At 41.3% G+C, this 27222-nt stretch overlaps 1 protein-coding gene across 2 annotated transcripts; it reads right to left on the bottom strand.

Moving 5' to 3' along the window:
* Window positions 1-336: 336 nt before the first annotated feature.
* SPP2 (secreted phosphoprotein 2) lies at window positions 337-26462 on the bottom strand. Of its 2 annotated transcripts, none has more exons than XM_054478405.1 (8): window positions 26293-26462; window positions 26069-26193; window positions 18179-18301; window positions 16665-16775; window positions 10568-10622; window positions 9881-9931; window positions 7443-7538; window positions 337-626 (listed from the first exon to the last, which is right to left on the bottom strand). In XM_054478405.1, the coding sequence occupies exons 1-7, from the start codon at window positions 26375-26377 to the stop codon at window positions 7453-7455; spliced, it is 636 nt and encodes a 211-aa protein (XP_054334380.1). In that variant the 5' UTR covers window positions 26378-26462; the 3' UTR covers window positions 337-626; window positions 7443-7452. The 2 variants fall into 2 exon arrangements, with proteins under 2 accessions (XP_054334380.1, XP_054334379.1); XM_054478404.2 differs by having other exon boundaries at window positions 337-446; window positions 26293-26457.
* Between the last annotated feature and the right edge of the window lie 760 nt (window positions 26463-27222).

Raw genomic sequence — 27222 nt, 5'->3', positions numbered from 1 at the left:
GAGGTGGAGCTTGCAGTGAGCCAAGATCGCACCATTGCACTCCAGCCTGGGCGACAGAGCGAGATTCCGTCTCAAGAAAACAAACAAACAAACAAACAAAAATTAGACATAAAGAGAAAAGCATAGCTCTTCTGACACTGAGCTGCTTGCTTTTCTAATAACAAGAAATTTACAACAGTTTTAAATTGACCTGAAATACGCCAGTCACTTTGAGAGTCCTCAACTCCTAAAATCCTTAGCTAATACCAATCTTATTAGTTTCTCATCGAAAAATTTCATAGTTAGTGTTACTTTAAAAACAACAACAACAACAACCAGGCAATGAAAGAAAAAGTCTTACTTGAAAAATAGGGCATTTATTACATATTGAAACTGATCAGAAGAAAAATCACAGAATTCACAAAATCCTTCTTTGCTGGAACTTCTCTTCCTTCCATTGCATTTTGCTGTTAAGAAAAAAGGAGCGTGAGGGTCAGACCACCGTGGCATGGGTTCACATTCCAGCTTTGGAGGCCAGGGACCCAGGACTCCTGGGCATTATTCAAAACCAGATCCGATGATACCAGATGCTAGAGCAGCTATGCAAAGCAGCAGCTCCTTGAACAAACCAAAAGGGCGAGAGACACCTGCAGGAGGAAGAACAGGTAACTGGGTCTGGGGAGCAGATACACAGCCCCAGAAAGGAAGCTCAAATCTCTCATAAAGGGAAGAATCAAAGAGACCGCAAGCAGAGGCTTCGGTCAGGTGTTGGGCCCCATGTGGGTCTATGAAGGTGTTTGTGGTATGAGGTCAGGAAGGAAGGAACCAAGCAAAAGCAAAAGAGTAGGCTGGCCACAGCTACCACCATGTGCGGGTGTGGGGCTGGAGATCAAGATACGCCATCCAGCCATTCATCCATTTATCAATTCATCTGTTCAATAAACATGTATGCACTGAGCATTTGCTGGGGGTTACAAAGATCAATGAGGCATAGTTTTGACCTCAAAAACCTCCCACAACCTAGTGAAGGGGATGGAAGTAGTTAAGAGCTTGGTAAATGCCAATTCCAGAGACGCCCATGTGCAGGAAACCAGAGGAAAAGGGTTCCTGGAGAGGACATGTAAGCTGAACTCGGAGGATAATATGGGGCAGGGATACAGTATCCCAGCAGAGGGGGCCTGAGAGTGGAGGTGAGACCCAAACTGGGACCCCGGGAGAACAGTCAGCTGTGTGAGGTTCTCCCATGCAACCCGGGAGACAGAAGCAGCACGCAACTGGGGACAGACAGGGAGCACACTGCCGGGTGTGTGGGTGAGGACTGCTGAGGCGCACACTCTGAGGGAGCTCATCCCCATCCTCCAGCAGAGCAAGGCCCCGGACTCATTATAAGACGACTCTGATGATAGTGCACAGGTGCCTTTGAGGGGAACAAGACACAGCCACCAGGAAAATGCTGAACATAGCAGGCTAGAGATGCAGCTGGAACTGGAGCCAATAGCGCGAAGAGGACAGAGCTGTGAAACATTTCGGAGGAGGGATTAGCAGACCTCGGTGACCAACTGGGTGAGGTGGGGAGGAGGTCTGAGATGCATCTGCTTCAGGCCTGGGGGACCTTGGAAGATGAGTTGGAGACAGGGGAAGAGTGAGTCTCCAAGGGAAGAATAGCATTTTGAATGTGGTGTGGAATACCCAGACGGAGGTGTCTGGCAGGCTGCCGTTGATTCGAGCTTGGAGTCCAGGCTGGAGGGACAGTGTGGAGGAGGGGGGAAGAATCCCCAGACAGCTGGGTGTCAAAGCCCTGGGGGTGCTTGGCATCACCCAGGAGAGGGAAGGCCATGAGCAGGAGAGCCGAGGCTGGAACCCTGGGGAACATCATGGTTTCAGGGGCAGCAGGAAGAAGGCAGTCTGTGAATAGTAAGAAGTCTTGGCCTGAGAGGGGACCAAATCTCAGAGGTCAGAGGGTTTCAAGAAAGAAGGAGTGGTCACCCACATCCAACGCGGCCGTGAGGTCCAGAAGGAGAAGGGGTGGACCTGGGGATAGGACAGCAGTGAAGTGGCTACAGAGCAGGGCAGTGTTGGGTGCAGGAGGAGAGACTGCGTGAGGCCCTGGGGAACTAATGCAGATGGTGTTTTTAAAAAGACAGGATGAGAAGAGATCAACGGAGAGTAATGAGAAGCTAGGGATGAACGAGGGGCCAGGAACCCACTCAGCAGTCAATCCTCATTAGTCACAGATGCTGTATTTGTGAATTCGCCTACTCACTGCTCACTAACAGCTATTTGAAACCCCAAAATCAGTACTCATGGTGCTTTCTCATTCATTCTCAGACAGGCATGGAGCAGCAAAAACTTGGAGTCATCCTACCCACACCTTGCCAGCTGAGGTCAAACAAGGCAACGCTCTGCCTCCATGTCTCAGCTCTCCTGCTGTCAACAAGTGTCCTTTTCACGGTCTACTTAGTGCCCCATTTTTTTGCATTTTTGTGCTTTTTGTTGATGATGTCACTGTTTAAAATAGCCCCCAAGTATAATGGTGTCAAGTGTTTCTAAGTGCAAAAAGGCTGTGATGTGCCTTACAGAGAAAATATGTGTGTTAGAGAAGCTTCATTCAGGCATGAGTTATAGTGCTGTTGGCCATAAGTTCATCGTTAATGAGTCAACAGTATCTATTAAATACGGCATCTAAACAGAAACACACATAAAACAAGGTTATATACTAATCAGTTGAGGAAAACATTGGGAACAGAGGCTCAGAGAACTCTAACCCTGCATTGCCTATATGAGCGATAGTTTAGTATTCACTAATTCAATGTTTGAAGCAACTTTGTAGACCATAGCTGCCTCAGATCATAAGAACCAACTCTACTTGGTGCAGCAATTAATAGAGTGCGCTGTGAATGTGAATCAGAGTAAGTGTAAATGAATACAACTGCACATAGCCATGTCTCTGCCACTGGAGTCTCGGCTGGATCTTTTCTGTCTTCTGTGGGGCATCTGGCTCTCTTCAGTAGGGGGGCTGTCATGGGAGACCATGACAAGAAGTTGTCACGAATGAGTCTGATACCTGAAAGTGGAAATCACTCAGAAAGCTGGCAGTGGTGGTGCAGGTTTTAGAGACCGGTCCTTCCACATAGTTGATAAGCAGATATGTTGCTAACACTTCCTATCAATTAAAGTCTTTGCCATCTAGTTGGTGACTACATTTCTAGTTTCACCCAACGCATGACAAATGCTTCTTAAACAAATAAGCCTTGAAGTTTTGCCCTCTCATACTATTTTTTTAAATACAGAGATATGAGAAAAACAGGGAGGACAAGGGAAGAGGCTTTGGAAACAGACAGACATCAAGAGTTCAATTCCAATCCCAACACTATCTCTGAGGGCAGGGGCCTCTAAATGCCTCTGCTTCCTCCTCAATGAAACAGAGAGAACAACAAGAATAAAACTTCATTTGATTGTTCCAAGGTTTATGCAAGAGAATGTATGAGATGGGTCCAAACACAGGCCCAGGCATTCTTGAGAGCTGTGATATTCATGGGCACAGAGGCCAGGCATAGAGGGGCATTTAATGAACATTTGTAGAATAAATGGATAAAATCATGAGAATGATTCTTTTTACTGTACCCGTATTGACAAAAGGCCTCAATAAGAACTGCCCCCTTTGCTGCTCTTGGGCATAGTTTAGGAACTTCACATTAATAATCAAGATTGTGACATAAAGAAAAATGTATCACTCACGCAGCTATGGTTTGGGTGCTGAGGGTCTTCTGGCCACTACATAATTGAAAAGTCAGAATTATTCCAGCTACAAAGATAAGAAAGTCTAAGATTCTCAAAGAGATCTTTTCAACATGAGAGTTGGGACCTGATTTTCTACATTTCCTACCTTAGAGCAATAAATAAGAAAAAAATTCAGAGTATTTTATTTAAATATTACATTTCACTATCTACTCATATATTAAATAATTTTCTGGCAACATGAAAGAATCCTAGAACAGTGTTTAGGGCTCTGGGGATTTCATAACAAATAGCCCAAGTCTCTACCTTCAAAGAGCTCCCCAGTGGAAAAATGACACTCACAATTTCAAAAGAGTAATTTTGTTTCTGGTCATGCACTCATTCATTCTTTCCTCCCAATCTGATTGATTGTATTCTATACAGTGTTATTAGCCCTATGAAATGGACAAAAGATATTTTTAATAATTTCGTATAGACATATCATTAATAATATTTTTACATGTTGTAAAACTGCAATAATTAACAAGGAGAATGCATCTTCAAGAAGTTTATGGTCGGCCAGGCATGGTGGCTCATGCCTATAATCCCAGCAATTTGGGAGGCCAAGTCATGTGGATCACTTGAGGTCAGGATTTGAGACCATCCTGGCCAACATGGTGAAACCCCATCTCTACTAAAAATACAAAAATTATCTGGGTGTGGTGGTGCGAACCTGCAATCCCAGCTACTCGGGAGGCTGAGGCAGGAGAATCGCTTGAACCTGGGAGGCGGAGTTTTCAGCGAGCAGAGATTGTGCCACTGCACTCTAGCCTGGGCAACAGAGCAACACTCTGTCTCAAAATAAAAAGGAAGCTTATGGTCTAGTATGGTCAAGAAAAAGCAAAAAGTAATAATAAACCCTTGAAGGAATTGCACCCTGAGAGGTTAAGGAACTGGATCACCATTACAGATGGGAGAGCAGGCTCAGAACCAGGCCCGTGGATTCCAGATCCCATTGGATTGACCTCCTCACTAGACCCACTGTGCCGGCCTTACCAGTCTCATTCTGTGATTTCAGGGAACCCGGCACAGTGTAGAAACCTGCCCTGCTAAAGGTCATGGGAGGGCAGAGACATAACTGGGACTTCAGTCAAATCCAGTGTTCAGGTCAGGGCTGCAGCTGTCTTTAAAAATAAATGTTTTGAGTGATCAATTTCTTCATAAAAATCAGATGATGAATTTATATTGCAATACACATATGTATACACATCCGACATTATCATATTACTAATAAACAAAATACAGCCAATCCATTGAGAACTCTATCCTCCCTGCCCCCAACCCATGATGTTCTGTAAAGAAAAAAAAAAAAGATATCATTTACATTTATAAAAAAGGAACATGATGCGTCTGTTGCTTCATAATGAGTAGATTCTTGATCTCAGTATGGAGCTGGTTTTTATATTTAGAATTGTTCCATACATTAAAAAGAAAACCTACCATTTGTGTCTTTCATCCAAGAAGGCCTCACTGGTGAATTTCCCTTCTATTTTAGTAAAATGTCAGTTGACTTCTTTCAAATTTCAGTGGTTAAAAATTAATTATACCATGCTTAACTGATGTTTTTGGCAAAAGAATTTCAAGAACCCAAAGTGAAGGATTTCATTCACTTAAAAAATATTTACTGAGTGCTATTTATTGAGTGTGCTGGGCTATGTGCAGGGCACTGGGGGATAGTGGCAGTTGAAGTTCCTTGAGACCTCCTCTTGGGGAGTCTGGTAGTCAGATGGGTGACAGGAAACAACCAATGGCAGTGCCCTGTGATGAGGAACCTGCAGAGGCCCAAAAAGGGACATCATCTCTGATTCAGTGGTGGTGGTTTGTGGTGTCAACATAGACCTCCAAAGGGAAGCGACAACTGAGCTGGGACCTGAATGGTGAGGCAGAACTAGTCAGGTGGATGGTCCCAGTAGAGGCAGCAGCCGGAGGAGCTGCAAGTACCTCAGTGCCTCAGGAGCTGAGCGGCCAGGTGAGGCTGGAGATGTGGGCAGACCTAGGTCATGAAAGCCATTGTGAGCTACACTGGGAGTTTGGACTTTATCCTGAAAGCATGCAGTGTTATGCAGACTGTAAAGCCCGTGAACACTCCAACTTCATTATTAACTTGTGTGTGCACATGTGTGCATGTAAAATGCCTATGCATGGAATCGACATCTATAATTCCATCTTGAGGTTCCTCTTACGTGTGCCCTTCGTGATAGCTACATTTGCTCCAATCCCATCCCTAGTAACTGGGAATTTATACACATGTGAAACTCTATGAAGCTCAGTGCCAGTATGATAAACCAGGACTCCGTCTCTAGCTTTCTACAGAACTGGGGCAGATAGGCTGTTCCTCCTCTTGGCCCAGTGTCCGGCTGTTGCCCACCTCTGTTCAGTCCCACAAGTGAAGCAAGCATTAGTTTATATGGGGCAAGGATCAGAGTCTCCTCTGTGTTTCACAATAAACCTGAAGACAGCAAGCAAGGTAGACAGTGTGGGATCAGAACCTGAGGCAAGAATACAATCAATAGTTCACTGGTGATGGTAGTGAAGTGATGGACCAACGCCAGAAAAATGTGGGGGGGGGGAATGAATAAGACTGGCCCCCAATGTACGTTCCAAGAAGATGAAGGATGAAGGGGAGTCAGTGATGCCCTCAAGATTTTCAGCTTGAGCAAATTAGGTGGATGGTGATGCCATCAATTAAGAAAGGGAGCTTGGCAGGAAGCTAGTTGAGTTTCAGGGACACCCAGGATACACAATGGCAACACCATCCAATAGGCAGTTGATATAAAGGCCTGGATCCGGATGTACAGTGTGGTAAGAGACATGTGTTTGGAAATAATTATGCATCATTGATAGTTAAAGTCAAGCAAGAAGAAGAGATAAAAGAGTAATCTACAGAATAGGGAAAGAATTAAACTAAGGAGATCATACAAATGCTCACCAGTATTTAAAGTATCCGTCGGCCAGGCACGGTGGCTCACACCTGCAACCCTAGCACTTTGGGAGGCTGAGGCAGGCGAATCACCTGAGGTCAGGAGTTGAGACCAGCCTGGCTAACATGGTAAAACCCTATCTCTACTAAAAATACAAATATTAGCTGAGCGTGGTGGCAGGAGCCTGTAATCCCAGCTACTAGAGAGGCTGAGGTGGGAGAATCGCTTGAACCCAGGAGGCAGAGGTTGCAGTGAGCCAAGATCACGCCATTGCATTCCAGCATGGGCAACAAGAGTGAAACTCCCTCTCGAAAAATAAATTAATAAATAGTAAATAAAGTACACATCAAGAAACGGAAGCTAGATGAGATTTCATAGATGTGAGGTGAGGAGGTTGAGGAAGCAACCAGAGACCACAGTTGTATCAAAAAGTTTAGCAAGGAAGGAAGGATGGAGGGAAGGCAGTTGCTTAGATGGATGAGATGGGCCAAAAGAAGGGGCTGTGTCCTTGTTGTTTGTTTGCTCCTCACATGGACAGACTTGACCACATCAGTGGCAACAGATACAAATGTCATGGGAAAAAGATTGAGGGTGCATGAGATTGAAGAGGCAATTGAGGAGAAGTCTTGGGAAGGAGGTCAGAGAAGCTGAAAAGCAAGGATTTGAATAGCACATTGCAGATATTTGGAGGTTGGCAGTTTTAAGGCATTCACTCCACGTAGCTTCTATTTCTAAATACGCTTGTGTGCACCTGCATTTTCTTACCTCAAGGCTGTTACTCAAAGTCAGTATTTATTCTTGCTCTGTGCCGGTGGTTTGGGTACCTTCTGTTTCCAGGAGGCAATACCCTTCTCATGATCTCTAAAGATAGAAAAGGGAAGCATAGTCTCTGTCAGTCACATCAAGATCTGAGACAGTGTGGACAATGTTACTACAAATTAATGAGAAGGATTGTGACAAGCATAACCTGAACCCATTTGCCATGAAAATACCTGAGGGCGCAATAACTTCATCTTCTTTATTCCACTCTCTCTCCTTCTCCCCTGTGTTGTGTTTCAGCTGGGTCTAGTGCTCATTTCTCCCCACTCTGTATTACTACATGTGATGTCTCAGCCACCATGGATGCCCTGGAGGGCAGGAACTGCCACATTTATCTTTCAGTCCTCCAAGGGATCTACCCAGTGTTTGTCACACACATTTGTTGAATTAAATTAAATCATCATGTTCAAAGCAGTCTCCAAGACAGCTGCACTTCTGTGTCAATGATGCTCCCCCAGGCCCAATGTGTTTTTAGATTTTGGCTTAGAAATTTCTTCTGAGATATATAAAAGAATTGGTCACATTAATTTATATCCATATAATATTTTTAGTCCCAAAAGGCATTTGTCCAATACAATAATCAGTTTCCAAGATGGTTCCTGGTATTCACACTCCTGGGCAGTCCCTTCCCACATTGGGGCAGGATTGGCCTGTGTGTTTAATAATAGATTATGCAGAAGTGATGATACATCACTTCCAAGATTAGTTCATAAAAGACTGTGTCTTCTGCCTTCAGTGCTCTTGTTTGCTCATTCTCTCTCTCTCTCTCTCTCTCTCTCTCTCTCTCTCTCTCTCTCTCTCTCAAATAATCATCTCTGGGGGGATCCAGCTGTCATGATGTGAGGACATTCAGAAGTCCTATGGAAAGGTCATATGGTGAGAAACTGAAGCCCTTGGTCCACCAGCCTGTGAAGAACTGAGGCTTCCCAACAACATGTGAGTGGGCTTGGAAGTGGCTCCTTCAACCCCAGTCAAGCTTCAGATGAGATCACAGCCCAGTCAATGTCTTATCTGAAACCTTTTGATAGACTCTGAGCCAGAACCACCCAGCTAAGTTTCTCCTGGGTCTTTGACCCTCACAAACTGTGAGATAATAAATGTGTGTTGTTTTAAGCTGCCAAATTTTGGGGTAATTTGATACATAGCAATAGATAACCAACACACCCAAGTTGATTATTAGTCTGATTAATCAGATTTGTTTCCAAATGTCTTTTGAATACTCCCAACATCAAATCCAAGGGCAAATGTTTGCCACCAGTACAGAGATTTAAAAAAAAAAAAAGCCAGGATTCTGAAGACAATTCTAAAAGAAAAGCTCATAAAAACGTTTCAGCAGTAGTCATGCTGTCATAATAACTGTATGTTCTCCCAAAGTGACAACTTGGATGAGATATAAAATGGCATTTTAAAAAAATCAAGCATCAGGTTATAAGCTCTAGCACTTCAAATAAACTGGAGTTTGCCTAATGAAGGTCAGACTTTGAGCTTATTGAAATGTTAATATCTGTGTTATTTATTTTAATGGAGAATGCTGAACATCAGGTGGATTTCGCAGCTCTTCTGGGAGGCAGCATGAAACAGGCACAGGTTTTAGATTCTGACAAATCTGATTAAAGTCCTACATTGGCAATGTAGCCAGAAGCAAATTACAGGAACTCACTAAGCCTCAGTTAGCTCACCTACAAAATTGGAAAGAACATAGTGCTAACTCACAGAATGTTTGTGACACTGAAGAAGAAAATTGTGTTAGGCAATTAGTACAGGGTAGACAGTTTGCATATGCCAATTAATGCCATGAGTTCTTACTGCTTTATTCGTCTATATAAGCAGGTAACACACCTGGTTGACAGGGCTATCATGAGGACCAAATAAGAAAACTGATCTGTACAGGAGAGGGACAAAATAACTTTGTTTCATCCATTTGGTGAGAAGTTTGGTTGAGTATGGCAAAAAGAAGATCATTAGACACATTGTATGCCTGTATCAAAATATCTCATGTACATCATAAATGTATATACCTCCTATGTACCCATAAAATTAAATTTTTTAGTTTAAAAATAGAAGATTATTAGAGTTCATGCTACTTTTTAAATGCTTCAGAGAGTGTCAGGAAAAAAAAAAAAGGTGAATGCTTATTTCCTGAGCCAGATTTGATATTTTGATTCTTGGTAACTTTTAAGTCAGTTAGTGCCTCAAGGCTACCTTTTTAATGATTTGCAAAGCAAGTTTATACATTACTATTCTTTTCATTTTTTACTTAAAATATTTTGTGTTTCAGAGATTTAACTCCTATCAAACAGGAAACAGCTATGAAATAGGATTTCTCAGGAGTCCAGATTGATCAGAAAAGGGTCTGGTGGCACAGCAGGAAAGAAACCACTTACCAAGTGACCGATCATAAAATTGTTCACTTATGGACTCATCTGGAATGAGACCTGTAACACAGTAATAATCATAAGACAAGACTCCTCTCACTACTCCAGAATGTTCTATGACTTTATTATTAATGCCACAAATATGCTTCTTAAGCAAAGAAGCAGTAAGAGATCACCATTGAGTTTTATTGCCATCAGCACTACTAGGAAAAATGCCTCCTAAATCATAGAACACTAACCCAACCCACTTTGTATTAAAAGCCACACAAGAAAAGAAAGAAGGAGAGCCCTTCTTCTCTGAACCAAGACATTCAAAGAGATGATCAGATCTAGTTGTATGGCTGAAAGACGATAGAATTCAGCCTGTTTACTCCTGATCCTTCCAGCTACACATTCTTAAGGGGAAAACCAATACTGGCTCCCTTTACTTGGCAGAGATGTTGGGGCCATCAAATGGAATTATCTATGGAAAAGCTCTGTTGTGAATACAAAGGAATATCTAAGTGAATAGTTGTATCATTATTACCTAGTGATAAAAAATAAGCAAAAGCAAAACAAAATGTTAATTTTCTATGGCTGTAATTGTTGCAAGATTACATACATATGTATTTCTAGTTTTAAATGACTCACTAACAAAGAGTTGCAATATGGAGTTATTTTAAGAAAAAAAGATAAAAAGAACAGATCTTAACTTACCAAATAGATAATTGTGTCTCCATTTATGAGATCCCAACATGTCCCCAAAAATCATCTAAAGAAATTCAGGCATCAGGATGTGTCAGCACATGAAAGAAAGAAAAAGGAAAGACACTGAAAAATGTAAATGTCATCTGGAAGACTCTGATATATGTTATATAATCCATTTTTAATGAAATAGGCAATACATTATATTAAATAACTTTATATATATCAAACATATAAGTCTAAAAAAGCACATGGGGAAGAGCAACCAATGTGAAGTTTAAATTACCCACAGCTCTTTCCCCTAGACTGAGAATGTACTCCCAAACATTGCCAACTTCCAGAAAAGCAAAAACCTGTTACACAGACTTGCACATAGACTAAGTTTAGGTCAAATTTTAGAGTTTTCTCTGTACAAAGTTACCGTAATACGTTCAGTAGGAAAAGGGGTCTGCAAGAAGTTTTCATGAAACCACTAAAAGTCCATGCAATCATCGCAAAGTAAAGTGGTTGCTTGGCTCACAGTCTTTCTACCAAGAGCCTTGGTAGGCTGTCCTCCCCATTCTAAACAGTCAGGTAATCTCTTGGCCTCCATCACAGTAATTAGACCGGGAAGGGACACATACCAAGACAATTTAAGAGAGAAAGAACATTCTTTTCAACAGATAGTACTGATACTACCATATACGCACATGCAAAAGAATGAAGTCGAACCCCTTCCTCACATCATATGCAAAAATCAAGTCAACATGGATCATAGACCTAATGTAAGACTACAGAAACAACAAAACAAAAAATAGATAAACTGGACTTCATCAAAATTTAATTTTGCTTTTCAAAGGGCACCATCAAGAAAGTAAAAGACAACCCACAGAGGGGGTGAAAATATTTCAAAACAACTAAATAAAAAGACAAATAGTGCAATTAAATCATAGGCAAGGATTTGAATAGACATTTCTTCAAAGAAGATGTGTAATGGCCAATCATTAGTCATTAGAAAAATGTAAATTAAAACCACAATGAGAGCGAGGCACAGTGGCTCATGCCTGTAATCCCGGCACTTTGGGAGGCGAGGCAGGCAGACCAGCTGAGGCCAGGAGTTGGAGACCAGGCAGGCCAACATGGCAAAACCCAGTCTCTACTAAAAATACTAAAATTAGCCATGCATGGTGGCACACACGTGTAGTCCCAGCTTCTTGGGAGGCTGAGGCACTACAATTGCTTGAACCCAGGAGACAGAGGTTATAGTGAGCTGAGATTGTCTCACTCCAGACTGAGTGACAGAGTGAGACTCTGTCAACAACAACAAAAACAAACTACAACGAGATACCATGTCACACTCACTAGAATGGCTAAAATCAAAAAGACAGGCACCAACAAGTATTGACAAAAATGTATAGAAACTGAAATCCTCATACATTACTGGTGGAAATGTAAAATGGTACAGCTGCTATGGAAATAATGTGGCAGTTCCTCAAAAAGTTAAACATAAAGTCACTATACGGTCATTAAACATAGAGTTACTATGTGATCCAGGAATTCTGTTTCCAAGAGAATTAAACACATGCGTACACAAAAACTTGCACATGAATGCCTCTAGCGTCATTATCTATGATAGCCAAAAAGGGAGAAATAAACCAAATGTCCATCAATGAATGAATGGATCAGTCAAATGTGGCTCTGTAAAATGGAACAATACAAAGGAATGAAGCACTGATGCATGCTACAACATAGATAAACCTCCAGAACATTGTGCTAAGTGAAACAAGTCAGTCACAATAGAACACAGGCTGTACGATTCCATTTGTATGAAAAGATCAGAATGGACAAATCCATAGACACACAAAGTAGATTAGTGGTTGCCAGGTGTTGGGAGGAATGAGGAATAGAGAACGACTGTTATTGGGGTCTCTCTTTCACGTGGTGAAAGTGTTCTGGATTTAAATGGTGGTGGCAGTTGTGAATATACTAAAAACCACTGAACTGTACACATTAAAAGGGTGAATTCTATGGTATGTAAATTACATCTCCACCAAAATGTATTTTTAAAGGGGGGTATCAAAACATCACATTGTACACAAGTAAATATATAAAATTTAAAATAAATTAATAATAAAGTTATATGTATACAAGAACAAAAAGAGGGGACACCTAAGCCAGGCCAATAGAGGGAATGCCAAGAGGTTTCTCTAACTGGCAACAGAGAGAAATGCCTCCTTTCCTTCCTAAGTACAGAGGACATAAGTCTGGAGTAGCTTGAGGCTTTACTTCCTGCTGCAAGGGGAAAGCTTCTCTGCAGCAAGGGTGGGCGTGGAGTGCAGGAGGCACAGTGACAGAGAGAGAGAGAGAGAGACAGAGAGAGAGGAAGGAGGAGAAGATGGAGGAGGCTCAGAGAAGGAAGAAGAGGGAGAGGGAGGAGGAAAGGGAGGAAGAGAGAGAGAGAAAAGGGAATGAGGGGGAGAAGGAAGAGGGAGGGGCAGAGGGGAGGGGAGGCTGGGAGAGAAGGGGAAGGAGAAGAATGTGGCACATACAGGACTGAAGGACTCTAAGTCGAGTTGTCCCTGAAGCCAACTTCTCTCCTTCCTTTCTGGGAATGTGATCCAAGGAATTACCTCTTTTTGGCTTAGACTACTTCTAGTTGAATATCTATCTTTTGAAATGAAAGGCAGTAAATAAATTAAATGCCCGTCACCCCTCCCTTGAGCTCAGAATTCCTGTCATCATTCTTCCTCAGTTTCTCTCTCTTATTTTGGGTCTCGAGTCGGAAACCCTGGCTGACTTCATCCTATCCGCTCCAAATCAGAAGGATTTGTCTAAAGTCAAGCTCACTTATTAGAAACTGAAGAAAGAAAAAGAGAGCTCCAACCTACAACTGTACTACATTGTACCATTTCAGCATCGTACTCCTGATGGCGCCTGCACCAGTACAAAGTTGAATGAGTGCTTATGCACCATAAGGAAAGCTTTTCTCCTCTTCACATTTCTATTTCGGGATTGAAAAAGAAATAATAAAAACTACTGATAATTCACCTATCTATTTAGTTAACGATAGGAGAATATTTGCAAATTTAGAAATTTATTTTCTCAATTTTTTATTGTTACTATATTTTTAAAAATTATGTTATGGAAAGTCCAAATATTTTATATTCAGGGTTTTCATTATATCCTTACCAGACTTACTCTAAGTCCTTATTAGTCATAATTTGGATTTTGGGACTTACTTGCCATGGCTTCCATTTTTCTTTACCTTATATTCCTTACTCTGGAAATTCTTCTACATTCTCTATATGTTTTTCAAGTGATCTTTATTTTTATTACTCTGGGAGTTTTTTCAGTTTTATTTCTTCTATTTCTTCCTTCCAACAATAATTTATTTGTTCTATGACTAAATGTATCCTTATCTAATGTCTTTCATATTTATAATGTCACCATTTTTTTCAATGAAAGTGATTACCAGCTGTTCTCTCATTTCTTCTGTTTCATGCAAGAAATTCATTTCAGAGTTTCCAGGAATTACTTAAGTTTCTATCTGCTTTCTTCTTTTCTTTCAAATTGTAGAATTTTTTAATTTGAGAATTTTTAAAAATAAATTTGCTCAAAAATGTTTATGATCACCTAACCTTTAAGAACAAGCAACCAGGGAGTTTATTTTAAGATCTAGTTTTTTACAAGGGCTAACTTATATCTGAGTCTTCTTAGAAAACTTGGAATTGGAAGACAAGAGAGTGGTCTTCACCAAGCAATTAGAAAGCTGCAACAGATTTGTAGGCTTTGCAAACAATCAGAACCCACTTTCCGAATCAGGGGTGGAAGAGGCGTTAACTTAGCTGGCCATTTACTAAATTCATTTTGTGTTAAAGGTCATAAAATGAACCAGAATCCATTTCTCTCAACATTCACTACTAAGCCCTAGACCCAGTTAGCATTCTCTCTCACCTCTTATTTATTTCATATTTACTCCATATTTATTCTTACCTAGTTCCAATCTATTCATCATCTGATTCTGTTACCCTCCTCTGCTCCCAACACACACACACTTAAAACTCTTTCATAGCCCCTGTGTCTTTAGGATAGAGCCAGACATCCTCGACAAGACCCTCAAAGTCCATCTTGACTGCTAATGTTCCTCCAGCTCCACCTTGTGCCTCTCTCCCCATGTTTTTCTCATTTCTGTTGTAATGGAGTTCTGTTCATTTCAACCCACCAGGTTTCCTGGCAATTCAGGGTACCCCATCTGATTTCCCCTATGCTTGAAATACCCTTCCCCCTCCACACTCTGCCCTGTTTGTTCTGACTTCTACCCACCTTCCAGTTCTTGGCTGGAAGGTCAGTTCCTGGGGGAAGCTGTCTGCTCCCCAGGTGACATGCATTCCTCTCACTATGTGGCCCCAGTGCCTGTCTGATAGTCAGGGTAATTCTTGCTTAGTGGGCACCTTTCCCCAAGACGTGTCTATAAACTCCACAAAGGCTAGCACTCTGCTTGTCTTCCTCCCCACTGTCTTTTTTCTCATATGAACCACAAATCAAGACTAACAAAAGACTTGTGAAGTGATAAGCTTGGTCCTTGTCATTTCTGGTTAGTTGGGCCACAGTGTATGAGTGTGTTACAGCAGAATGTATTTGACTTCCTAAATATTTCAATAGGGTCTAAGAAAGGAGGCCCGTGGTACTCGCCCCAGCACTGAGAAAAGATTCTTCAGCTATGGCTCCAGGACAAGTTCAGAGATCACCTGGGAGTTGACCTTCAAAAGTTGCCAGTGTGAACGGGATCAATCAATAAGGCCGTGCTCAACTGAACTTTTTGTGGAGAAAGTCCTGATAAACTGTGTGAAGTTCTCTTTGTACCAATAAGGCCATCCTCTGCAATAGGAGTGTCTCAGTCATTAGTTTCATTACTTTCTAATTCTAAAATGTACCTCCAGACAAAATAGTTAAGGCAGGATTATATTAATTATATGGGAAAATTAACTTTTATGTGTAATTCTTGAAGTAGAAATTTTATAATATTTTAATGTAATTTTCACTATAGATTTAAATCTTGAAAAACTGAACAAAAATATAAAAAGGAAAGAAAGATTGTTTGACAGAATCATCCATATAACGTTGGAAATATTTTTAAAATATCTGTCAATAATATTATCCTATTACACATGAACAAACAATATGTCATGTTTTTATCCCTAGTTTAAAGTGAAGAAATGGCCTCTTCTTATCATATTCTTGTCCATTTCTTCCCCAGTTTTCTTGCATTTATACAACAAGTATTTAGTGAGCTGTGTCAAACATTGTGCTGCATCAAACATTGCCCTAGACTGACAAAAACAAACATTCCCTGCCCTCATGAGACATACAGTCTAGTAAGGAAAGCAGCCAATAATTGGACACATATAATATAATTTCAAGGAAAAAAATGTATATATTATTAATATTACAGTATTATTGCAAATCAAACTTTCAATGCAATTGAGGAAAAATAAGGGTCCTGCCATCCGTTGAGTATCCCAGTGCCAGGCCAGATCCTTCATGTCCATCAGCTTACCAGATTTTCTCAACAACCTATAAGGTGGTCTTTATGACTGCTAGCATTTAACAGATGAAGAAGCCGTGGATCATGAGGGTTAAATGAAAGTCAAGTATCCTGACCTGGACTACAGAGCTGAGAAATAGTTTTGAACACTGGTCCAACAAAAACGTCCTTCTTGATTGCACTAAACCACAGTGCCAGTGACCCACATACTTAGATCTGAAACTTTAAAGGTTTGCTAATTTTACTTGAAGGCCATTTCCCAATCCCAGGGAAATCAAGTGTGTGTGCATGTGTGTGTGCGTGTGTGTATGTGTGTGTGTGCGTGTGTGTGTGTGCATATGTGTGTGTGAGAGAGAGAGAGAGAGAAAGAGAGAGGACGTACAAGAGTGAAAGAATAAGCTGGGAGAAGTAGGGGATGTGGACAATGAGGCTGTAGGTGTCCAAGAGAGAATCCCACTGTGTCAGCAGAGTTCTGCGTCCCCAAGCCCAGGTGATGATCCAGCTACCCAGCAAACCACTGTTTTTCACAAACCCACACAGACCCTAAGAGGTGTGGTCTGGGAGGAGACAAGGCCCCAGTCATACCTCTTCGCTGCTGTAAGACTCAGACGTGGAGGAGGACCAGCTGCAGCGAGCATGCACGCCCTGCACCTGCTGGGCAGATACCTTCACGGTGCTTCTGCAAACAGCTGTGGGCTGGAAAAGACAAAGTGGTGAGTTCTCTCTTCAGCTGCTTGTGAAAAGGGATAGCCTCCATTGAGTAAATCAGGAAATAAATGTCAGGTTTGATGAAATGACAAAGAAAAACTTCACAGAGGCATTTTATTTTTTCAAAATGAAAATTCCTCAAGACCAAAGCAGAAACAAATGGAATATTTAAACACCTCTTTGCTGTTTGACCCATTACAAGTCTCTAGGAAAAGCAAACATTTCCCCCATGAGTGCTAACTGGGGCTGCCCTGAGTCAATTTTCATTCGGACAAAAAGAAATGACGAAGAGCCCCATAGGACTTCACTCTCTTCTTCTTTGCCCTCAGATTTCATTAGAAATAGAAGCTTGTGACACTTTGGTATGAGTCCTTTGTAAAACAGAGTCACAGTGAGTAGTTTCATGAAACAAATAACAAATCAAACAATCCTCTTTTAAGTAACAAAACCCACAAGCTTGAACCTCAGAGTGCAAACACTTTGGAAAGCAAATTTTGGACTGCTGGCATTGCCCTTTTCAGATGGGATTATTGCCCATGAGTGTTGACTAAGTGTCTGTGGAGACTAAAGCTATTCCACCTTGGATGCCAATCTGCCATGATGACTTCTGATTAACCCGTTTCTGGGAATCTCTCTAAGATTTCCACTTTCATGAGCATACCATAAATCCTGGCCTTGGGTCAAATTCCCTACAGTATGTAAGCCCTGGATCTGGAAGGTAATGGCACAGGGATCCACTGTCTCACCTCCACCCAAGACTTGCGTTCTGTTCGTAAGTCCCTATGAAGTGTTTTTTGTTTGTTTGTTTGTTTTTCTGAGAAACTGGATTTGGGAGCCTCTTTCTTCAGCCTCTCAGCTCCCTTGGCCTTTGGGGTTAGGTTTGCATGGACCTGCTCACCATGGAACAGTGCTGTACATGCTCTGGTCATGAGAGACACGAAAACGAACATGCCATGTTCCTGATCTCACTGAGCCTGAACTAGTAGGGAAGACAGATGTCATTCAACAGTCAATGGCAAAAGAATGTGACATGTGCCAGGAAAAGTCAGTGATTCATAATCCTTTGTAAAAGAATTTTAAGTGTGTCTGGGATTTGTCTCTGGTGTTGTATTCACTTTACCTGATACAAATTCATCCTCATGTTAAAAAGCAGGAAACTGAGGCACCAGGGATAAAGTAATTTGTCAGGATCACTCAGGATCTCAGACTTCACAGCTTAATGCTCAGCCTTGGAGTAACACTTCCCCCACCAGGGGACACCGTGTCCACATGTTAGCAGTGTGGCCAGATGCTAGCCAGGCAGCGACCAAGTTCTTTGTGTGACTCCAGGTCATGGAAGAAGTGAGGCTCTTCCTTTTGTTCGTTTCTGGGATGGGTCTCCTCCCACTTACCACATAGTAGTCCCTCTGGAAGGCACATGTAGCGGGATCTTCTCCAGAATCCTTCCTGCATGTAGTCTCCCGGATGCTGAACTCTAAATTCATGACCAAGTTGTTCTCATCTAGGACCTCAACCTTCACAAAAATAAAGTTTCAGAGTGTGATCAATGCATTTCTGAAGTTTATGATGCTATAAACCATTCTTTCTGCCCCATGGAAAAAATATTACAGAATTGTCCACCATGAAAGCAATAAATTATCTTAGCAATCACCTAGTTCCATGCCTTTCTTCTGCAGACCAGAGAGGAAAAGTGACTTAACAAAGTCGTATAATAGTTTAGTGACAAAAATGGAACCAGAATGTAGGTGTTCTAACTCCAAGGCCAGTACTGCTTCTAACACTTTACAGTGACAATTGATCCTCACTATTTGTGGATTCCATATTGGCAAACTCACCTACTCACTAAAATTTATTTGTAACCCCAAAATCAATACTAGTAGCACTTACTTTGGCAATCATCTAGGGACAAATGCAGAACGACAAAAATCTTGAGTCACCCAACGTGCATGTTACCAACAGAAGCCGAACAAGGAGACATTCTTCCTTCTTGTTTCAACTCTCATATTGAAAACAGACGTGCTTTTTATGGTCTATTTAGTGGCTTTTTTTGCATTTTTGTGTTTTTTGTTAGTAGCTTTAGTGTTTAAGATGGCCCCCAAGCCTGGTGTGGAAGAACCCACTAGTGTTCCAAAGAACAAGGCTGTGATGCAGCTGACATGGAAAATATGTGAGTAAGGTAAGCTTTGTTCAGGCAGGAGTCACAGTGCTGTTGGTCGTGAGTTCAGTGTTAATGAATCAACAATATATATTAATTTAAGCATCTTTAAGCAGGAACTCACAAAAACAAGGTCAGTATTGATGGGTTGATGAAAATGTTGTGACCTGAGGCTCACAGGAACCAAACCTTCTATTTTCCCTAGGAGCAATGATTCTGTGTTTGCTAATTCAGTGTTCATGGTGATTTTATACAACATAACTACTACAGGTAAGAAGAATCAACTGTACATATTTCTAAGTGTCATTTTCCTAAAAGACTGCTCCATAATTTTTTAATAATTCTAGAAATAAATAATTAAGCAACAAGTGCTCTCTGCAGTACAGACTATTCTCCAGCCCTAGCTTCCTGCTTGAGCAGGAATGTGAATGAGTTTAAATGTGATATGTGAATGATATGTGAATGATATGTGATATGGGAATGAGTTTAAATGATTTTATTCTCCTTTCCACAAAGGAAAATAATCTAAACTCCATGACAAATCTGGGGAGTTCTGATGTCACAAATTCCTGTGACTTCTTGAGTACTCACTGTGTGTTCAGCACCAGAGGCAGAGCAGGGAAGATGCCATGTGGCTTAAATTCCAGAGGAGGTTTCACACAGTGGACACATCAAAGAAAACTATACAAGATCATCCCAGATAGTTATGGGGCTATCAAGAAAAACAACAACATGGCAATGGGGGTGAGGGAAGGGAGCAGCTGTTTTAGAGAAAATGCCAGAAAAATCCTCCCAAGGAAGGCAAATTTAAACTGAGCCTTGAAGGATGGGAAGAAGCTCATTCTGTGAATAGAAAGCAGAGCCAATGCCCTGGGGCAGGGACAACTCCGACTCTTGTGGCTGGAGCAACGTGACCAAGGCAGGAACCATATACTGTGACTTTGGAGAGATGGAGCGTGTCAGGTATGGTCTTGGAGCCCATTGGAAGGTGTTTAGATTTCATTCTCACTGCAGTGAGATGCTATCACAGGGTTTTAAGAGCGGCACCTGAATCACTGTGGCTGCTGCAAGGTAAACAGATTGGGGCAGGAACAAGCGGGCAGCAGGAAGCCAGTGGGGAGCCTGCCACGGTCCAGTACCTGACAACACCCCCAGGATCCAAGTCACTTCTTGCCTTTTAGTTTCTGAACCCACCTTGCAGCAAATTGAAGTCAGCAACACATTGAACGTACTGCCCAGGGAGGAGAGAGATGGAGGCAGTGCTCTTTCTGTGAGAGCGAGAACTACTTACAAGTAGGGAATAATAGGCACATGCAGAACATTTTGTTTTGTAAAAAAGTGGCAAAACTCCAAGCTTAGGATGGGGATCTTTATGTCTCCTAACATAGGACACATAATGAGTGCTGATAAAAGTAGAATTTTCTGAAAACAAGTAGAAATAAAAACTCAACCTCACCATTAATTACTACATCATATATTTATAATTTTAATATATTGAACGTTAAATCCGTGTCTCTTTAAAAAATTAAAAAATAAAAACCTCTCCCATCAACTGAAGTCCATTGTTTGGGGCCCTCCACTGCAGGGTGTGCTTCAGCAATTCACCTAAAAGCAATTTGATGGAAGCAACTGGCAACACAAAAGCTTAGCTGAAAAGATGCAAATGTGGGGTTTTTAGGGGTACAGATCATTTTATTGAGCTATGAGATAACTTTGCAACCTCTTTTGCATCTTGAAGGGGTCTTTCAAGAATAGGGAGAAACATCTAACATCTTTGCTGTTTCATTTGAACTCAGTTTCTGTCAGTAAATTTCTATTCTGTGTAATTCAAGAAATGTGGGACAGCCTAAAAGCTGAACAATAAGAAGTCAACTTATTGTGGTTTTGATTTGCATTTCTCTGATGGCCAGTGATGATGAGCACTTTTTCATGTGTCTTTTGGCTTCATAAATGTCTTCTTTTGTGAAGTGTCTGTTCATATCCTTCGCCCACTTGTTGATGGGGTTGTTTGTTTTTTTTCTTGTAAATTTGTTTGAGTTCATTGTAGATTCTGGATACTAGCCCTTTGTCAGATGAGTAGATTGCAAAAATTTTCTCCCATTCTGTAGGTTGCCTGTTCACTCTGATGGTAGTTTCTTTTGCCGTGCAGAAGCTCTTTAGATCCCATTTGTCAATTGGGGAGGGAGGAGGGATAGCATTAGGAGATATACCTAATGTTAAATAATGAGTTAATGGGTGCAGCACACCAACATAGCACATGTATATATATGTAACAAACCTGCACGTTGTGCACATGTACCCTAAAACTTAAAGTATAATAAAAAAACTTACCAAGATACTCATAAAATAAAATAATTCATTTCCAAAAAAAAATAAGAAGTCAACTGGAGAAAATTAAAAACCCAGCATTATTGCTGAAATAAATTATGAGAATTTACAAGCAGTGTTACAGTATGGTCCTATTTTTCTTTAAAAATACATTGTATACCTTCATAAGAATAAAAAAACTCCAAAAGGATATCCTCTCATGGGTTTATAGCGAGTGTTTCTCAGAGAAATGGATAATGAATGTTATTTTTCATTTTCCCTTTCTTGTATTTTTTGACTTTTTGTAATGATTACATTTTCGTTTTTATTTTTAAAAGAAATACAAATATATAAAAATAAAAGACCCATAGCAATTCCATTTGACAATTGTAATGGTTAATTTTATATTGTCAACTTGACTGAACCATGGTGCCCAGATATTTGGTCAGCATTATTCTGAATGTTTCTGTAAAGCTATTCTTTGAATGGGATTAATATTTAAATCAGTGGACTTTGAGTAAAGCAGATGACCCTCCATTATGTGGGTGGGCCTCATCGAATCAGTTGAAGGCCTTAATAGAATAAAGACAGAAATCTTCCCATCAGAAAGGAATTCTGCCAGCAGACTGCCTTTGGATTTAAACTATAAATTATCCCTGAATCTCCAGCCTGCTGGCCTACCTCATCAGATTTTCTTTTTTCCTTTTGGACTTGCCAGCCTTTGAAATTGCATTAGGCAATTCCTTATAATAAATCTCTCTCTCTCTCAATGTCTCTCTCTCTCTCTCTCATATATTCATATGCATCCATTTATATATGTATGCATGTCATAATGGTTCTGTTTCTCTGGAGAACCCTCACTAATAGGGCATCACTGGTCACTTAGGTTTTTCAAATGAATCCCTTATTAATGGACAAAAAGTAAAGATCAGAAATGGCTAGCTGAGAATAATTTAGAAAGCCAAAAACCAAAAAATGCAAAGGAGTTGAAAGGTAAAATGGACACACAAAAAAGGCATGGAGACCTCAAGGATCCCAAACCTCCATGGCTTTGCCTCCAAATGTACCTCAAATCTATCTGCTCCCCGCATCCTCCCTGCCCTGACTTGAGACCCCACACCAGCATCTCACCATGCTCAGTTTCTCCCCTCACACCCCACTCCACATAGCAGCTAGAGAGACTGCAATGGACCCCAATGCATATATTGAAACTGTAATCCCTGAAGTGATATTTGGAGGTTGGGCCTTTGGGAGGTTATTAGGTCTTCAAGGTAGAGCCCTTATAAGTGGGATTAGCATCCTTATAAGAAGAGGCTGGAGAGTTAGCTAGCTCTCTTTCTGCCATGTGAGGATACAACAGGAAATCAGCAGTCTGCAGCCCAGAAGAGGGCCCTTACCAGAACTGGACCATGCTGGCACCCTCATCCCGGATCTCAGCCTCCTGAATTCTGAGAAATAAAATGGTGTTGTTTATGCACCACCTAGACCATGGTTTGTTATGTGTTCATGGTACTTTGTTACGGTGGCCCAAGCCAAGCAGAGATGTTTTGCAAATACAAATGTCCCTAGGGGCTACCCATTGCCCTTAAAACAGACCTCAAACTCCTCAAAATCATGACCTAGGCATGTCCCACTCATGCCCATCTCTCTGACCTCTGTCCACTCCCACCTTTCTCTCCCAGGCCCACTTGGCTGTAGCCAGCCTCCCTCTCGAGGTCTTTTGTCCTTCAGGGCCCTCCCACTGACTCTGCCAGCTCACCCCAATATTCCTCAAAAGGTCTTTCCATGGTGAGAACTTCTTGTCACTGGAGTGAGTCTTAGCTCAAAGATGCAGCATCAGAGGACACTGTTGCCCCATCTGACTGCTGCCCCAGGCAAGGCCTATCATGTCAACCTGCTTACCCTCCTCTATGGTACTCTCCACTATTGGAAATGAATTTGGTTTATTTAACTGTGCCCTCTTCCTCTTCCCCTTTATTCCCCTTCCCCTCCCTCCCCATCTCCTTTCCCTCTCTTTCCCTGGTAGAAACTGCTCCCTATGAAACCACAGCCCGACTTGTCCTCTTTGCTTCCTCCTCCCCAGCACAGGGCCAGTGCCCACCTTTCCTTTCTCTGCTTGTGTCCACTGAGGGAACAGTCCAAGTGAGCCTAATGTCAAGGTTGGAGCAAGAAAACCATCAGTGCTAAAGTCATGTGGTTTTTTTCCTTTCTCATCCTTTTTCAAATTTGGAGCCCAGGAGGTGAGTAACTTGAAGTCAATTACAAGAATATTTGATCTAGGTCTGTTGGTAATACCCAGTGGTTCTTCACCCAGACCACACATTAGAATGAGCAGGAGAACATTTAAGAATATGAGTCCCACCCTCAGAGACTGGGATTTAAGGAGTCGACCATCCCTCCTGGACATCAGAAATATTTAAAGCTCCCGCGCGATGATGATGTACAGTCTGAGTAGAGAATCACTGCACTTGGTAAGCAAACCTGGGGGCAAAGCAGAAGGGCCCAACCCTTCTCCCTACAACCATTGAACTGTACCCCCAAATACTCATGACTAAACCACTTATTTGCTTTGAACATATTCTTAGAAGTGAAACTATGCAATTGAAAGTTTTAAATATTTACTAATTTAACGTTTAACATGCTAGTAAATATGTTTAACACATATTTCCAACTTGCTTTTCAAATACAATTTTACAAAATTACAAACTCTCGAGCAGTAGTTGTGATGTTTCTTTCACCCTGTTATTCTTTTACCTTGTTATTCTTCTTTTTCACATTGCTATTTTAATTCTGCACTTTTTTTCTATCAGAGAGGTTGAATACTTTTCCAAATCTTTCTTAGTCTTTTGTATTTCCTCTTTTGTGAATTGTTTGTAAACCCAGTGCTAGTGATCTATTCACTCAACTCTTTCCTGAGGGCTTTGCCTTTGAGTGTATCCCTCATGTCTACTAGGGTAGAGAGAACTGGTATATTTGGAGCCGTCTATAGGGTGTTTATAGAAGACATGGTTAATACACACAACATAAATTAAAATATGAAACACTCCCAATAGGAAAAAATATCACCAGGAGAGATCAAAGGAAGAGAATCTCCCTTCCAGTGGGAGAAGAAATAGAGTTCTCAACAAGAGGGCACAGTGACTGTAGCTTGACCAATGAATTTGAATAATAAGAAAAGGCTAGGGAGAGGCAAGAATAGGCAGACCTCCAGGTAAAGGAGCAGTGTACTTGAGGTGGAGAGGCAACATTTTTCATGTGCTCATCAAGAGTCACACACATCACATATAATTGTATCTATTTTTAGGTGCATGTGTGTATGGGCTCAAGTCTGGATGACAATACCAAGACGACACATGAGCCAGAACATGCTCTAGTGGCTGTGCCTCACGATAGCTCATCTCCACAGGCCAGATTTCCATGGTGTCAGTAATTGGTTCTCTTGGGATCTGTCTTCATGCTCTTATTCATCTAATAAACTGCTAACTTTCTTCTGTAGTGACCAATAGCTAAATCAAAAGTACATTTAAACTGTTCACCTGCAAGGTTGGCAACAAGACCCTGATTCCACACCACCACAAGTGGATTTCATTAAATGCCAATGGAAACTGGCATTTGAAATACAATACAAGCAAGGAAAGGGGGTTCTGTATTCTGATGCAGGAGCAGCTCAACCTTTGGTGTGGCAGCTGACCAGGGCCTTCACACCACAACATCCAGAGCAAGTGACCCCACTCTGGCCATGATTCTGGAATGGCACCTAAAAAAAGCATAGCCTATAGTCTTCATGAACTATAATCAAACTAGAAAAGAAAACTGGGTCCTTTTGATTCATTTCCCTTGAAATTTGGGAAAGAGAAACTAGGAGCCAGGTTCTGAAGAAGATCAAGCTGAATATGTTGTATTTGGAGACTAGAACTAGGAAACCGTGAGCCATGTGCTCTACAGAGTAGCAGAGGGAACAAGCTAAGAGTCAGTCCAGGAGGGATGGGAGAAGGCAGCAGGCAGACAGAGAGAAAACAATGCCCATCTGGCCTCTGCTGCCTGGACCTTCAGCCGTGTCTTCATTCTCATTCCCATGCTGCCTGGCTATACAGAGCCTTCATTCCTAGAATGAAACGTGCAACTTTATAGAACCTCTCTACCTCCCACCTTAACCTAAATTTGCTTGAAAATACTTTCATTCCTACCTCCAAATGAGTCCCATGCAGATGATAATAAGGCAGTGAAATTACCTGGGGAACAGGAAGAAGGGAGATGACTTGCTGCTTATGTTTCTCATTTCCTTTGAAGGATATTTTTACATTTATTTCCTTGCATATCACAGACTTAGTCATTGGAAGCCCAAGTGATTACTCTTTCTTTAGCTCCCAAAGCTAAGAGGAAACAGATTATTACCAAATTGACAAGGAAAGGTGGACTTCTTTGGCTCAAAAGCCAGATTATTTCCAGTAGGTATTAGGAGCAGAACTGCTGAATTTGAAAGGAGGCTCATTTCCAATAAATGAGAAGTTCTTAATAAAACACTTCAGAAAGAATCACGAGGACTTCAAGTACAAAAGCAGGACGCAGGGAACCAGAAGACAAGGTTAGAGAGGAGAATACAGCAGAAGAATCAGTCATCAAAAGTGGTTTGGACAGCCTCATGACAAAAATTGTAATTAAATCCTTTCTCTGTCAAAGAAAAGTGACGGTATGAAAGAGATGACTAGCTACTATCATTTTTAAACTGGAGAAAATTTCTTAAAAGTATATCCAATGCACTGACAAAAGGCAGACAGCATTGAAAGGAGGAGTAGAGAAGATTTCATTGTGCACTTACTCTTTTTAATGAGCTTCTGAATGCCCGAAACAGATACGGACTCAGTGACTGGGAATTCACTTTTACCACAGAGGCACTGAGGGCATCCCTTAAGGAGGATGGATCGTAGTCGTACACTGGGAAACCTGGACACGCAAGCACATGGGGCACAGTGAGACAAGACACAGGCGCCAGCGTGGCTCTGCATCATCCAGAGCAGGTGGCCAGGTTGGTGAATACCTTACCTGAGCAAGACCAGTAGTTCATTCCAAGAGCAAACATAATCAATATCTTCATCATCGTCGTCATCTTCTCCATTCTGGAAATCATGATTGTAATCAAGAGACAGAGAGTGTCTCTCTATGTGTTTGGGGATGACAATTCTTCCTAAGAGGAGCTGTCTTTATCAAACACTGGCTGCTTATTTTGACTGCAGCAATCTGTAACTTAAACAGAAACAATTGATCCTGGGGTCAATATTTTCTGCTGACTTTTCCTATGGAAAGGTTCCAGTTTGAGGACACTTTTGAAGTTTACAACTCACCAGAGAACTTTAGCCCAAGGCAAAAGGCATCAAGAGGCTCAGGATTCCACTTGTGCTGTTTATTTTTCTCTATTTTAATTTCATTCTTTTTGGGGAGGGGATATAATCTTACATTCAACAAAATGGTTAATCCTAAATTGTTGTGTATTGAGATCCCCTCATGGTTCTAAAGATCTTGCAGTTGACTGCTTATGAAAATAGTGTGGGTATAAGATCTTCTTGGAAATTATGACTTTGGAGAAGATAATTTTATATAGGGTTCCTAAATATTCGAAGCAAGTACAAGTGCAGTAAAAAGCTGGGACACACCATCCTATTAACCAATCTTCTGTGCTACTGGACACTTTTGCACATCTGGATAATAAGGTATTTACATATTGATGATTCCCATGTACTGTAAGATCCCAAGGTAGTTTTTGAATGATTAAAAAGGAGAACTACTTAATTGGAAGTACAGTTTGTGTTGTATGTAGGTCATTGTGTTCTTATTTGTGGATTTCATGCATAAGAAGCTGTGTTTTGTCTCAGAAAGACCTGGACTGGGATCTTGGCTCTACCATGTACCAGGTGTATACCTTTGGGCATGGCACTCAACACCTCTGAACCTCAATTTTCTCATCTATAAAATGGG

This window comes from Pongo pygmaeus, chromosome 11, assembly GCF_028885625.2.
Source record: "Pongo pygmaeus isolate AG05252 chromosome 11, NHGRI_mPonPyg2-v2.0_pri, whole genome shotgun sequence".
Classification (NCBI taxonomy): Eukaryota; Metazoa; Chordata; class Mammalia; order Primates; family Hominidae; genus Pongo; species Pongo pygmaeus.
Note: the sequence above shows the minus strand (reverse complement) of the source record. Positions and strands in the feature narration are given on the sequence as shown.

Bases quoted from the DNA above. Each gene is read 5' to 3' on its own strand.
- SPP2 (XM_054478405.1), bottom strand. From the start codon at position 26,377: ATGATTTCCAGAATGGAGAAGATGACGACGATGATGAAGATATTGATT. The intron at 16,776-18,178 runs GTAAGTGGGAGG...TGTCTTTTCCAG, and splicing joins TCCAGAGGGACTACTATGTG to CCCACAGCTGTTTGCAGAAG. The intron at 9,932-10,567 runs GTAAGTTAAGAT...ACTGTGTTACAG, and splicing joins GAGACACAATTATCTATTTG to GTCTCATTCCAGATGAGTCC.